At 45.5% G+C, this 15,704-nt stretch overlaps 1 protein-coding gene across 1 annotated transcript in view; it reads right to left on the bottom strand.

Moving 5' to 3' along the window:
* CREG2 (cellular repressor of E1A stimulated genes 2) overlaps positions 1–7,548 on the bottom strand; it is a 29,381-nt gene extending 21,833 nt beyond the window's left edge. The window contains exons 1-2 of the mRNA XM_004753048.3: positions 6,844–7,548; positions 4,547–4,716 (exon numbers count right to left, since the gene is read on the bottom strand). Of these exons, the coding sequence (XP_004753105.1) occupies positions 4,547–4,716; positions 6,844–7,260 (587 nt within the window). The 5' untranslated portion in view covers positions 7,261–7,548. The remainder of the gene's footprint in view (positions 1–4,546; positions 4,717–6,843) is intronic.
* Between the last annotated feature and the right edge of the window lie 8,156 nt (positions 7,549–15,704).

Here is a 15,704-nt window from a genome sequence, read left to right as displayed (position 1 = left end):
GTGCTTTCTGCTAATTATCCAGTCAGATTCTTCTTCCAAATGATCTCCTCCAGGAAGAAGGGCAGGGTAATAGCACCCAATTCAATATGCCTTGGGTGGGAATCAAGACAACTGTGTGCAGTTAACTAAGTCTAGTATCTTTACTGTGACATTTTAGGGTATGTTCAGGGACCAGAGGATCAGGGTGGTAAAAAGTTTGGGGGGAGCCTCATAGCTAGATGGAATGGATTATCCCAGGCTGAATTTTACAGATTCTGAAAAGCTCTTTAAAGTCCCCATAAGCCTGTAAGATATGGAGAAATACTTGTTCCTTTGCTTATCCTCAAGATGTTGGCCTGGCCCAGCTTCAGTTAAGGAAGGACATTTGCTGTGTATTCTCTTCATCATTAAACTTCCTGAGAGTTTTGGATACTCAATGTCTTTCAACCATAGCAGTTTAAAAAAAAATAAATACGTATATATATGTATATATATATATATACATATACATGTATACACACACATACATATATATATATATATGTATTTATTTGACAGAGAGAGAGAGAGAGAGAGAGAGAGAGAATAAGCAGGGGGAGCAGCAGGCAGAGTGAGAGAGAGAAGCAGGTTCTCCACTGAGCAGGGAGCCTGATGGGCCTTGATTCCAGGACCCCAGGATCATGACATGAGCTGAAGTCAGATGCTTAACCACTGAGCCACCTAGGCATTCCCCCCCTCCCCCACCATAGCAGTTTAGATCCAACTTCATTGTTAATCTGCAGGCCAGCTGATAGACCCAAGTACCATTTTTGGGAGGCATGATCTGCGTCAGCATACATGTGGTATTACTGAATGAAAAACACTTCTTATATACAGTGGAATATTCCTCAGCCAAGATAAAAAGGGAACTCTGCCACTGGGGACAACACGGATGGCCCCTGAGGACATTATGTTGAGCAAGAAAAGTCTAACAGAGAAAGACAAATACGGTATGATCTCATGTACATGTGGAATGCAGAATAAGCCAAACTCACCAAAACAGAGAGTAGGATGGCAATTACCAGGAGCTGAGGACTGGGGGAAATTGGGGAGATGTTGGTCAAAGGATACAGACATGCAGTTGGAAGATGGGTAAGTTTTGGACAGCTAACGCACAGCACAGCGATCAAAGGCAATGATAATACATTATATGCTTCAAAGTTGCTAGGAGACCAGATCTTAAATGTTCTCACTCCAAAAAATAAATAGGAATTATGGGATGTGACAAAGGTGTTAGTGAACGCCATGGTGTAATCACACCGTAATATACAAATGTATCAAATCAACCCGTTGTGCACCTTAAACGTACGATATCACATGGCAATTCCATCTCAATAAAAAAACGCATTTCTTAGCTACACGCTAAACACCTCTATCAGCTTTGATGACAACAAGCTTTTAGGTTAAACCTCTCAAATTAATAAAACTAGGATATCAACCAACTATTAGCCAATTAGAAGACACAGGCTCTCTTCTCTATTTTGAGGGGGAGGCAGGCTCCCGGCCGTGCAAGAATTTTGTTATTTTTCCCAACGAAAGCATTTAAGCAGGGAATTCCAGGATCTGATGTGGATTCTGAGGAATTCATCTTGAGGATGAATTTAAGGTGACAGAGTGGACTGGGCGGGGCGGGGGGGAACCAGTGGAGGTGACTGAAATATACGCCCTCAGAATGGTAATAGTTGGATATGTGTGTGACAGGGCATGCACGTTTAGACATACACGTGCACGCACACCCTCACACCCACAGCTATCTGTCTGCGTGTGGAGCTCTACAAGCAGAGGGCTGATCAGCCTGCCCTTGCAGTACAATCAGATGCACTGGGGCAGGAATTGTGCTCAGCCCTCATTCTGAGGTTGTGGTCCCTGGAAAGGGGGCTCACCAGCCCATCCCAGTGCAGACTCCATGGGCACCAGGGCCGACCCTGATGCATGCAGAGGCAGGCTATAGCTGAAATGCCCGGTGGGCCATTCAGGAAATGGCTGGGAAGGCATTTCTTTTCCTTCTCTAGAGCATCGGAGGCCACGCTGCTTCCTTCCTGTCCGGCCTTGGTTTGTGGTTCCGTGGCTGCGGGCTCCTCAGCCCATGCATGGCCCTCAGGGCCCACACAGCCCTGCGAGGCATCCCACAGAAGACGGGCCCTGGCTTTGTCTGCCCACTTAGGGTGAAATGGGAAAGCCTCCAGCCCTCCCCAGGGGCAGAGAGCGTCAGAGGACCTTGAGCACACAGCCTGCACCGAAAGTAAAGGTACAAAGGCTGTGGCACCTTTTCAATTTCCATGGACACCAGCTTTAAAGACCGAAGAAAATGCTCATTTTTCTGAGTATGAGCTGCCTTCCGAAGGTGGCTTTGATTTATCAACATCATCTGAGAAATGGGAGTTGTTTTTTGTTTTTTAACCCTGATGCTCTGTGGGAAATGCTTTGATGTGCTTGACAAAGAGCCCTGGTCACAGCTGCCATCCCTCTGGGCTGTGGGATCAGGTAGGAGGGCGAGCTGGATACAGCCTGGCCGGGCCATAACCTTGAACTTCTTGCGTGTTGGGGTAGTTCTTAGTCATGGCCATTTCCACCTGATGCCATGCTATGCTCCTGTGATCCGAGGAGCTCCCACTTGGTTTAATTATTCAGGGCTCCGGTGTCAGTCTGTCTTTCTTGTGAAGTCTCTGTGTTCAACATCCCCACGATTCTGGAGCCCAAGCCCAAAATGTAACACTGAACTTGGACGATGAAGCTCGCACAGAGGAAACACACCTGGGTGCAGACGGTTCATTGGAAGAAGTGGCCCTGGGGGTGAGAGCACGCCCCATGGCCTGGTCACCTGAGCTGCGGGGCTTCCTATGGCTAAACTTGATTTCTATGTGCATTTCTTTAAGCTCGATTTTAATGCTTCAGAAGCTCAAGCAGGGCAAGCAGGGAGCAGTTCTGAGGAGTTTCGAATGAGTATCTAGACACAGGGGCACCAAGGGTGGCAGCTCATTCCTTCTCTTTCAGTCCAGATGGGCAATGGTGCTGAGACACCGAGGCCCTCAGGCCCGGCAGGGGGCTGCCTTGGGTCCTGAGCTGAGCTGCCTCGGCCAGCTACCCTGGCTGGTCCCTGGGGTTTGCCCTTTCTGCAGCTGGTCAGCACACACACCATGCACAAAGGCATGCCCAGTTCTTAGGGACCTGGATCCCCCCAGCGAGGACCTCTCGAAGCCAGATTTTTCGGGGCTGCCAGCTTTCAGCTCCTGCTGACATCTGCCTGGGACTTTCCAGTCCACAATCCCTCCTACACCCTGAGCGCTGCTGCAGCTGCACGGCTCTGTGTTCTGCTGTCTTCATGAGCAGGTGTGGCATGGACACGCTCCGGCCTCGTGATGACTTTGAGGATGTCTGACTTAGGAACTGCTCAGATGTTTAGAAGGGTATCCTGGGAATATCCTTCTGGGGCCAGCAAGCGTGGCTGCCCAAGAACAGAGAGACTCTTCCATGAAAGAGGAAACATCCCTTTTTCTGGCTTCTTGCCGGGCCCTACAGAGGGAACTGGGTCCGCTGAACTGTCTCTAGCCCGATGCAGTCTCTCCTCCTCGTCCGTGCCCAAGGGTACGCGATGGGGTCTTTTATCTGGGTGACATTTGCTTTACTACCACCCCCCGAAAGAATGAATCAGTTTGTTTGCTTAATATGTTTTTTATGCTTTGCGTAAAGAATACCGGAATTTTGGAATTGGGATGAATCCTAGCCTAGTTCCTAAAGCGTCACTACCTTTTACAGTGAAGCGACAGAGTCCTGGGGATTGGGGCACTTGCCTGGGGCCACCTGCTACATTCGCTGCTCCTCAGGGGGTGCTGCCAGGCAGCCCCCCACTCGAGCTTGGGACAGAAATCTCCCAGACAGGATGCGATTTCAGGCTCTACACAAGTGCAGGATTAAAGTTCCATCTGCACTTAAGTGTCTTTTCCTTTAGACTTTTTGAAAAAGAGGGTTAAAGAACTTGGGGTCTTTGTGCACACATCTCTGGTTGGGTGGGGAACGGCGGGTTCGAAATTAATTTGAAAAACAATCAACAGAGAATGAACTAGGGAGCCCCCTGGAGGGCGGTAAGTGGATTCCACGCTCCGGGTGCCTCACAGACCAACTACTGGATCCCTCCTTCACCAGCCTCCCCTTCCTACCTCTTGTCCATCATAACAAGAGTTGCCATTTGCCCACCAGGTATTGTACAAGACCCTCACCCCTCCCAGTAACCCTAGGGGCAGGAACTATTATTCCCATTTCACAGAGGAGGAAGCGGATGCCCCCAAATTTGAAGCCACTTGCTCCCAACCACACAGCTTGGTGAGTGGCAGAAATCAATCTGATCCCGTAGAGTGGAAAGCCACTCTTGCCACTTCAGGTTGGTGAGAACACATCACTTGGCATCACACGGCCCTGCTAAAGTCACGTGACGCAGAGCGGTCCCACCCCACAGCCTCCCGGCTTTATGCAGCGGACCTCGGACCTCGGACCTCGGACCTCGGAAGGCAAGGCCAACCCCTTTGTCTACCTGCAGAACTCTCCTTCCGATTCTGGCAGCAGGAGGGAAGCCATGGGGTTCTTCATCAGATCGGCCACTGCAGGGTCCTTGGGTGTCACATAGAAGAAAGGAGTCCCAGTGCTGTTGTTCAAGGGGCCGTCGCTGATGGGCAGGCAATTCCCAAACGGCAGTCCTGGGATCTAACAAACAGCGCAAAGGGCTTTTTCAATGCAAGGTTTTGGATTGATCTGAGCTGGGAGCTTCACGTGTGTCTCTGGCCAGGAAATATAACAACGAGGATGGCATCACTGTGGTTTTGACAGGTAGTAAATGAAGGCACAGTAGTTTCCAACTGACCCAGTTCACACGGGGAGGGCTCCAGAATTTCTACAGAGGAGCTGAACAGGGGCATTCTGTGTGGAAGAACAGCTAGGAGATTGTCCTTGAAGCTGCTGCATCTACATAGGAAAATGCTCACTTTACACAATTTAAAATTATTTGTGGGAGGGGAGATGAAATTCATGGAAGGGTGCTAGAATCTTTCCCACAAGCTGCCCCTGGGATCCCCACTCTCCCAAGGTTTTGAAAACTTCGGGGATAGAACTTAGGTCTTATCTTCAATATCTTATGTGATCTCTGGTCTCCGGGGGGAACTATTTCTTTTAGAGCCACACCATTTTCTTATGTATTAGTTACACTTTTTATTGTAATCAATATTCCATTATATGATTCAGCAACTCACCCTAGACGTCACAGAAACAGGCTACACTCACTTTTGTTCATGATCATCCAGTGAAGGAGGTCATGTTCTCAGATATTTCTTAGGTTTTTCCAAACCCTGCTGGTTTCTGCCTCCCAATCTTCCTGAGCTTTATTTACTCTTTACAGAGTGCTCCTTATTGTCACTGAGCTCAGAACTCAGGGGTTGTCCTTGTCTTTCCAGTGTTATATGGCAGGGGTGTGTAGACTTGGAATAAGGGATGGCTCTCCTTTTTGAAGAAGATGCAATGTTAAGGAGTCTTCCAAAATGGTAATATAAGTTCATTCACAGATTCTGTTTTTCAGCTTGTCCAACTGCCTAGAGTCATGCTTTGCACACATGATGTGTACATAGGAATTATTATCTAACAGAGCACAAGCAGGTGGAGGGGCAGAGGGAGAGGGAAACGCAGATTCCTTGCTGAGCAGGGAGCCCGAGGCGGGGCTCGATCCCAGGACCCTGGGATCATGATCCCAGCTGAAGGAAGATGGCTAACAACTGAACCACTCAGTCACCCCACAATTTGTGTTTTAAATCAAGATCAGCTTCATATTTAAGCTTCATATCTTCATAAGGTGTGTCTTAGGAGCATAATATATAACTGTGAGAAACCATTTAGAGACTGTGACTGTGGTTAAGATCACTGCCATAATCAGAATAAACTTATTTAATTTTTAAGAGTAAAACAGGAACTTCAGAACTACATAGCCAACCACTTAACTTCACATAGGAAGAAAGCAAAGTGGACAACCCAGTGACTTGGCCAGTTTCCAGATGGGTGAGACTGAGAGCCACACCTGGCTCAGAGCCTGCCTGCTGCCCAATGACCTACAATTCCCCCCAAATTTGTTTTTGCATAAATTAAGTAGGATTTCAAACTACCTCCCTGTAATAAAACCCTTATATGGATCTTACCAGCCCTGAAAGCCTTCTGGAGGGTGTGTACTTATGGATGTCACATCTCCATATTTATCCGTGCCATTGGGCTTAAGGTGGAAATCTGGCTAACAGGTGACTAAAACATTTGCGAACTGAATGATAAAATTGCAGCAGAAAACATCTCATTCCAGCATGTATACACTTTGCACCCTAAACCTCCTTTCCAGGAAAATTCTTGAGTTCCATTATTTCAAAATGTCAATTTCCACCCAAACCCCGTGGCATCTTTTTTCCAGTAGGTGACCAGGAAGTTCGGGTCTGTTGGGTGCCGTGGGCTGGGAGGCCGCACACGCCTACTCTGGGATGTCAAAGGCAGGTCTGGCTTCTTTTGTCCAGGTCTGGACGGGTCAGGCACTGGTTATGCGTACTTCTCTTTGACCATCTCAAGACTGCACTTCAGTCCCCATCCACCTGGCAGGATGCCTGGCTGTCAGCACCTCCCCCTCTGCCACGTTAAGCAAAGGACAATCTGGTTCCATTATTTATGCGCCGTCCACAGTGCAACCCAGCCCGCTGGGCACGTCTGTGAGACCTGGGTCTGAGCCCCGGGGGCGGCCTCTAGCGTTTCCCCGTCCCCAGGCCACCGCGAGGCACGCACCTGCAGCCGGCTTCCGGCGGGGCGGCTTACCTTCTCGTGGGCGGACACGGTGGCCAGACAGCCCCAGGCGCTGGCGTGAGCCAGGAAGCGGGCGATGCCTGGGCGCAGCCTCGGGCCGCTCTCGCGACGGTAGGAGAACATCCCAGGCGGCGCTGGGGGCGGCCTGGCGCGGGCGGCGCCTGGCGGAGGCGGCAGGTGCGCGTCCTCCTTGTGTGCGGAGGCCGGGAAGCTGCGCTGCCAGATGCTGCCCGAGTCCTCCAGCAGCGCGGGCAGCGCCTCCTCGGTGGAGGCGCTGTCCAGCTCCTCGTCCACCTCGTTAGTGACGGCCCAGGACACGGAGCTCACGATCACGTAGCTCGCGGCGGGGGACAGCAGGGCGCTGCAGCACAGCAGCCAGGAGAGGCGGGTGGCGGGCCGCGCGGGCCGCTGGCCGCGGCGCACGGACATCTTGCAGCGGCGCGCCCTGTCGCGGGGACCGCCTGGAGCGCGCGGGCGGCCGGCGAGGGCTGCAGCGCCCCCCTGCGGCGGCGGACGCGCGGAACTGGACTCCGCTTCGGACCGCCGCAGGATTCCCGGGCGGGGTCCTCACCGCCTCACGCCCGCGCTCAGAAGTCCAGCCTCCCTCCCGGAAAAGCCGATTCCACTTGCACGCCGCACGTCCTGCAGCCGCCGTGCGCAGAGTCCTCACCGCTTGCCAGCTCCGGGAATGGGCTGGTTTCCTGTTGGATGGCACGGGTTCTGCAGCCAGAAGGCGGTGGGCGTTCAAATCCCGAATCAACACATTCCTCTCGTCACCAGCTTTGTGACGTGCCAAGTCACTCAATCTGTCTGTGCCTCAGTTTATTAGAAAAACGAGCAAACCAGAGTAGCTAGCTCATAGGGGTGTTGGATGGGTGGATTAAGGTAACATTTGCAAAGACTCAGAACGGTGTGTGGCATGGAGCGGGCATTATATTTGGTAATAGACCAAGGTAGAGATTGGTATCATTTTATAGAGGAGTAAACGGTGAAGGTAAGATCAGCACGGAGTCAATCTGATGCCAAAGCCGATTCCCTTGCTCTGTAAGGACAATGACCGTCTTTATGCTTTACTCAGACAGGAACGCATTGTCGTCAGTTCATCTGAAAGCAAAATCAAATGTTTACATATCAACTAAAGTAAAAGAGAGCAGACACCCAGAGACAAAGTGCCTGGGATGGACGAGGCAGAGAACTGTATGAATGCACCACAGTTTTAAAACATTCTCTTACTGGTGGAAATTTGGGCTATTTCTGATAGTAGTTTTATAGATATCAACATAATTCAAAATCATTTACATTTTTTGCTTATAGCATTCCCTTATCTGCCCATAAAGAGATATATTCTGCTCTAGATTTTCTATCCCAAATCAAATAGTCCTACTTCCAATTTGTTATGGATCAAAGTAAGGAGAACTAGCACCAGACTTTTTGTAGGTATTTTGGCAAATGTTCCACTGGGCAGTAACCAGAGGAATTCATTGTCTACCCTGCCCCTGCCCCCATCTACCCTCCTCCTTTTCACTTCTCTTCAAAGCCATTATTCTTTAAAAAGTCTACTTAATTGGGCACCAGGATGGCTCAGTCATTTAGTCTGCCTTCAGCTCAGGTCATAATCCCAGGGTCCTGGGATCAAGCCCCACATCAGGCTCCCTCCTCCTGGAGAAGCCTGCTTCTCCCTCTCCTACTCCCCCTGCTTGTGTTCCCTCTCTTGCTGTGTCCCTTTCTGTCAAAAAAATCAATAATCCTAGTAAAGTCTACTTAATCTCCTCAGTGTACTTCAGGGTGGCCTCCTCCCATCCCACCCAACCATCCTTCCAGGATGCCCTCTTTCTGTTGGTAGTCTCAGGGGGAGTTCTGGTATTCTTCTCCTAGGGATCTTGTCTCCTCCCATGGCTCTGCCATCCTTATTTACTGCTGACTTACCCACCTCTCTCCTTCGTCCCCAGAATGATGTCTTGCAGAGACACTGGAGCAAGTCATTAAAAACATGGGCTGCCTCAAACGACTTCAGATTAATTCAAATCCTGCTCTATGACCTACTGGCTGTGTCTGCAAAATAAGGACAGTCACATCTATCCCAGTGGGCCAGGAGGAGCTCAGCACTGACCCGCCAGAGACGCTCAGCATAGCAGCTTTCCCTTCATGAGCTCCTCAGGGAACTGGGCAAGCCTGCTGGCTGCCTCCTTCCCCCAAGGCTCTTGCTCTTGACCAGGAGGGACTCCCTCTTCCTTTGAGGCTCTAGTGAAAGGGGGCGTTTTCCTCCACCAGCCCCAGCACATGAAGTGAAGAATAAATGCCTGATTCTTGCTGTTCATTGCCAGCCAGAAGAGGTCCAAGCTCCTTAATCCAGTATATAGGTCCCCTGTAGCCCGTGTGTCTGTCCCCACTGCATGTCCCTCCCGGACTCTGCAGCAGCCATACCAGCCTCTTACCAGTCAGCAAGCACCTGCGCTTGGCACTGGGTAGATAATACAATTAACATTTTGATCCATTTGCCCCCTCACTCTTTACTCCTCTGCTCATTCATCAAGCCACATGATAACCATTTAAAAATATTTTGATTAACAGGATGTATGCAGCAAATGCATAAAATACATATGTACAATTTAAAGAATCACTAAAAAGAAAATCTGTTAAAATCACTCAGTGAGAAAATATTACCATGACCATTACCAGTTCCCCAGAAGCTCTCCATCTGCCCCTCCCCCAAATCACAATCCCTTGCCTCCTTTCCTGGAGGTAATTACTATCTCGACATTTGTGATACATATTTCTTTGCTTTTCTTTACAGTTTGACTTCCTATTTATGCATCGCTCCATGCTGTAGATTCCCTTTTCCCTATTTTGAACTTTATGTAAATGAAATCGTGATTGATGTATTTTTTTTGTGTCTTTGTACATTCAGTCAAAATTCTGTTTGTGGGAATCATCCTTGTTTTATTGTTTGTGGATGTATATGGCTGTATAGTATTGCATTGTGTAGCTATATGATCATTTATTCAAGTATTGTCAGTAGATGTGTTAATAGGTTCTCTTAGGCAGATCAGGCGGGGCCAGCAGATCAAGAGATAAATGCCATGGCAAAGGTGATTTATTCTACTCATAGATCCCAAGAAAAGGGATCTTTGGGCAATGGGGACAGGAGCCAATGGATAAATATTCCCCATTTTCAGGTCAGAGGTGGGCAATTCACTTTATATAGTTTCTCAGAGGCTGTCCAGCAAGATTGAGCCCTAGTTGCTTCCACTGACTCTCAATGACACCCCCTTCGAATGGCTTTCCTTTCTCCCTGGTCTAATCATTCTAGTGCACCTCTACTGTTCTTTAAGACTATCACAAGGTAGGGGTGCCTGGGTGGCTCAGTGGGTTAAGCCTCTGCCTTTGGCTCAGGTCATGATCCTAGGGTCCTGGGATCGAGCCCCACATTGGGCTCTCTGCTCAGCAGGGAGCCGCTCCCTCTCTCTCTCTGCCTGTGTCTCTGCCTACTTGTGATCTCTGTCTGTCAAATAAATAAATAAAATCTTAAAAAAAAAAAAAAAGACTATCTCAAGGTAAACTACCCGAGTGCCATGTTCTGGTCTAGACCTTAGGCAGGACTTACGCTAAGATGTTGGTGTACACATTCAAGAGTTTCTCTAGAGTATATACCTTGTTGTAGGATTGTTGCTTGTGGGGTGTAAGTATGCTTAATTTTATTATGTAATGTGAAACTGATTTCCAAAATGATTGTACCAACTTACTTTGCTACTATCGAGGTATGAGGTTCCTGTGGCTCTGCATTCTCATCCACACAGATTATTGTTAGATTTTCTGTTTTTTTTTTTTTTCTCCTCTTCCCAGACTGGAGGATAAGAAATGGTAACGAATAACTTTTATTTTAATGACTAATGTGACTGGTTGATCACCTTTTCATCTTTTATTGGCCAACTGGATATCCTCCTTTGGGAAATGCCTGTTAATATCTTTTTTCTATTTTTATTGGGTTACCCTGTGGGTTTTTTGGTATTGATTTGTAAGAATTAATTTTATTTTCTGTACTCCAGTGTTTTGGTGTTGAAAAGTGCCACAGCTTGTCTTTGCGTAATTGTTAATATTAATCAGCCCCAACTTCATGGGGCTGATGGAGCCCCAGACAGCTGCTAAAACATCATTTCTGGGTGTGCCTATAAGGGTGTTTTGGAAAGACATTAGCATTTGAGTCAGTAGATGAGGAAAGAAGATGGGTCTCAACAATAAGGGTGGCATCACCTGATCCTTGAGGGTCTGAATAGAGCTGAGATACCCATCTTCTCCTGCCCTTGGACATCAGCATTCTTTGTTCCCAAGTTTTCAGATTCTGGCTGGAACTGACTCCACTAACACCCCTGCTTCTCAGAGCTTTGGGTTTGGACTGGGACTACACCACTGGCTTTCCTGGGCTTGTAGCTTACAATGGTGCAGATCTGGGATTTCTTGCTCCATAATCACATGGCCTAATCTATGTTGTTCTACATATTAGTAGTGATTTCTGTTTTATAGGTGACTAAGATTCTCTTGTGTGAATATACCACTTTGTTAATTCATCCAACAGTTCATGGATACTTGTGTTATTTCCTTTTTTTTTTTTGGCTATTATGCATAAAGTTGCTTAAAAAAATTCATATACAGGTCTATGTGGGGACACATGTTTTCGTTTCTCTTGAGTAGGTACTTAAGAACAGGATTGCTGGGCTATATGGTAATTATAGGTTTACCTTTATAATAAATTGTCAAGCTTTTTCCCCTAAAGTGTCTACATCATTTTGCTTTCCCACTAACACTACACGACAGTTCCAGTTGCTTCACATCCTTGGCAACACTTGCTATTGGGTGGCTTTTAATTTTAGCTATTCTGCTAGGTATGTAGTGATATTTCATTGCAATTTGAACTTAGATTTGTCCAATGACTACTAATATTGGCTATCTTTAAAAAATAAATAAAACTGAGCAAATCTCATGAATAAGTTAAGCCTCATACCCAACTGCTCAATAAAAATGTGTATTCTCACACACAAAAAATATTGGGCAGCTTTTTATGTGCATGCTTACTTTTGTCTATCTTCTTTGGTGAAGCATCTGTTTAACTCTTTACTGGTTTAAAAATCTGGTTGTGTCTTCCCATTTTTGAGTTGGTGAGAGTTATTTTATATATTCTCCATATCCGTCCAACCCGGTATGTGTTTTGCCAATATTTTCCTCCCAGTTTGTGACCTGTATTTCCATTTTCTTTACAGTGTCTTTTGAAGAACAAACATTTAAAATTTTGATGACATGTATCAAATTTTTCTTTCATAGTTTGTGCTTTCTGTATCCTAAGAAATCTTTTCCTACCTAAGCCCATGAAAAATATCTTTGATGTTTTATTCTAGAAGCTTAATAGCTTTATATCTTACATTTAAGTCTATAATCCATTTAAAGATGTTTTCTGTGTATGGATGAAGTTCATTTTGTCCCTACAGAGATCAAATTGATCCATCACTCTTTGTTAAAGAGACTGTCCCTTCTCCTGATTTACATGTTATTTTTGTTTTAATGCTGTATTTCTCTTAATACAATGAGACATTGTTATTATTCTTTTTTCCAGTCCACATTTATTTATTTTTAAAGATGTTATTTGAGAGAGTGAGCACAAGTACACTTGGTGGCGGTGGGGGGGGGGGCGGGGTGTTGTTGCTGAGGGAGAGAATCTCAAGCAGACTCCCTGCTGAGTGCAGAGCCCAGCTCTGGACTTGATCTCAAAACCCTGAGATCATGATCTGAGCTGAAATCAAGAGTTGAACACTTAACCCACTGAGCTACCCAGGCACCCCAGTCCACGTTTATTTTGATTTAGTTCCATATTTAGTTCCTCACTCTTACTTGTTCTGCTATCTCAGATCTTCCACCTGTGAACATTTTCTTTGTTCCTGAAGCATATCCTTTAGAATTCCTTTAACGAGGGCCTAGTAGTGGCAAACTCTCTTTTGTTTGTCTAAAGTTTACTTCTCTTTCACTCACAGAAATTATTTCCTCCGAGTATAGAAATTCTAGCAGTAGGCATGTCTTCAACATATGGAAGTTATCATTCCACTTTTGGTTTCCATGTTCCTGCTGAGAAATCAGGTTTCAGCTTCATGGCCACTCCTGTGGTTTTAAAACCTCTTCTCGAGGTCTTTGGTATGCATCTAGGTACGGGTTTCTTCCTTCCTCCTTTCTTTCCTTCCTTCCTTCATTAGAAACATTTTAGACCTCTCTGGTTTCTAACCTGTCTTTCATATCTGTTGTCTCTTTATCTTTGTACTACACTTTCGATAATTTGTTGTTATTGTTATGTTTGTGTCTATCTCCCACCACCAGTTCATATGTTTGGGGGTGGCTAGATCTGGGGATAGGGCCTCGAAGGAAATAATTGAAGTTAAGTGAAATTGAAAAAGTGGGCACTGATCTGATAGAATTAATGCCCTGATAGGGACATCAGAGAACTCTCTTTCTCCCTATATATGTGCACCAAGGAAAAGATGACGAAGTGAAAAGGTGGCCATCTACAAGGGGGAAGAGGACTCTTACCAGAAACTGCATCAACTGGAAACTTGATCTTGGATTTCCCAGACTCCAGAACTGCAAGAAAAGAAATTTTTGTTCTTTAAGCCACCCAGCCTGTGGTTTTGTTATGGCAGCTCAAACACATGAATACAAGGAATATTCTGAAATGGGTTTGTCTCTTGTCCTATTGATGGATATTAGTCTTGTTACCAGCTATTGTCTATTATAAATAAAGCTTCAATAAGTACTCTTGTACAAGTCTTTTTGTGAATATATGTTTTCTTTCTTTTGGTTAATTATGTAGAAATAAAATCACTGCTGATATATTAGGTATATGTTTATACAAAACTGTGTTATGGACTGTTTGTGGCCCCACCTTCATATTTGAAGCTCTACCCCTCATTGTGATGGTACTTAGAGATGGGGCCTTTGGGAGGTAATTAGGGATAGATTAGGTCCTAAGGGTGAGGTCCTGTGATGGGATTGATGACCTTATAAGAAGAGGAAATGAGAGAGTTCTTCTGCCCAACTTCCTGCCCCCAAGGAAACTGTGTAGGGACACAGCAACTTGATCTTGCATTTCTAGCCTCCAGAATTGTGAGAAAATAAGTGTTTGTGTTTTAAGCCACCCAGCTTATGATATTTTGTTATGATAGCCCAAACAGGAACACAGCCAAACTTTTTCTAATATGATTTTTACCATCTTATAGTCGTGCTAGCAGTGTATGACTAGCACATGAGGTCTCTAAATGATGTTTGTGGTCATAGCATTTACCCAGAAGGAGCTATTTTGAGTTGGAACTCAGTTACTTGGCTTACTAACATTTTCCAGAGATTTCAGGTTTGTTTACTGTAAGCAATCCAGAATCATGGGTATTTGCTGCTATCCCAAAGGACTCTCCCACTGGCAAATAATCTCAGGTTTGGTTGCAGGAGACTGGTCCTCAGTATCCTTGTAAGAAGATTTGACTAGTAATGGGAGAGAACAGATTGCAGATCTACTGTTCACTCATTACTTCGTGCTCATAAATACTTTGTAAAGAACAATGAGAGGCAAGTGGTCAGAGGTAACAAAGCATGGTTTAAAGTTTGGGGTTGGAAATGTACAAGTTATGCCTACGATGCCTTCTTGAGTCAGAAAAGAAACAGAGCTAGAAAAGATTAATGGGTCATGTCAGAAAAACACAGGAGGCAAATCAAAAGGTCTTCCACTGGGAAAAGATGGAAAATTTAAGCATCAGAAAGAATAATGGTGGAAGTTATTTTTAAAAACTGAACGTACATTTATTTACCGTACTCCCTGGCAATTGCTCTCCTGGGCATTTTCCCCAGAGAATTAAAACTGTATGTTTCCCACAAAAATCTATATACATCAGTGTTCATAGCAACTTTATTGGTAACAGCCCCCAAACGGAAGCAACCCAAATGTCCCTCAATATGTGAATGGCTAAACAAATGGGCATATCCATACTATGGAATACTACTCAGCAATAAAAACTGATAAATGCAACAACTTGGATCGATCTTACAAACATGATGCTGAGGGAAAAAGTCTCAGGCTCAAAAGGTCGCACATCATGTGATTTCATTTATATAACATTCTCAAAATGACAAAGTTATAGATATGGAAAATGGACTAGTGGTTGCTAAGGGTTAGTGATGATACATGGGGGGTGGTGTGTAACCATAAGAGGGTAGCCTGAGGGAGGTCTTTGTGATGGTGGAAGAGTCCTGCATCTTGATTGTGGTGGTGGTCACATAGATCTACACATGACAAAATGTCACAGAACTGTACACAAACAGCACCAACGTTCAGTTCCTGCTTTTGACATTGTACTATAGTTGTGTAAGGTATAAGTAAAAGTAAAGACAGACTCTCAGTAGTCATCACTGAAAGTTATCAGGGCATCTGGTTTATTTTATTTTTTCTAAAGTAAAAACAATCCAAGCATTTATCCTGCTTTTCTTCTTATATTTCAATTACATTTCAAGGTAACCAATTGGTTGATGAGGGAAAGATTTTCTTTTTAGGTAAATTCCATCTAATACATCTAGAAGGAATTAGAAAATTAAGAAAAAAATCATTTTGCAACCTCTAATGAAGCAATCAAGATAGACAACAGTAATCAATATATAAACTACTAAGTGAAATTTTGAGTGGACTCTCATAGTGGATATACCAGCCTGGTGATACGTGAGCCCCGTGATCAACCTCAAGCCTTAATTTCACCAAATGTGGGACAGAGGCCTGTCTTAGTCTGTTTGGGCTGCTGTAACAAAATACCATAGACTAAGTGGTTTAAACAACACACATTTATTTCTCACAGTTC

This window comes from Mustela putorius, unplaced genomic scaffold (assembly GCF_011764305.1).
Source record: "Mustela putorius furo isolate JIRA1106 unplaced genomic scaffold, ASM1176430v1.1 tig00000224_pilon_pilon_pilon, whole genome shotgun sequence".
NCBI classification, from domain to species: Eukaryota; Metazoa; Chordata; class Mammalia; order Carnivora; family Mustelidae; genus Mustela; species Mustela putorius.
This window is presented reverse-complemented; position numbering and strand designations above follow the sequence as displayed.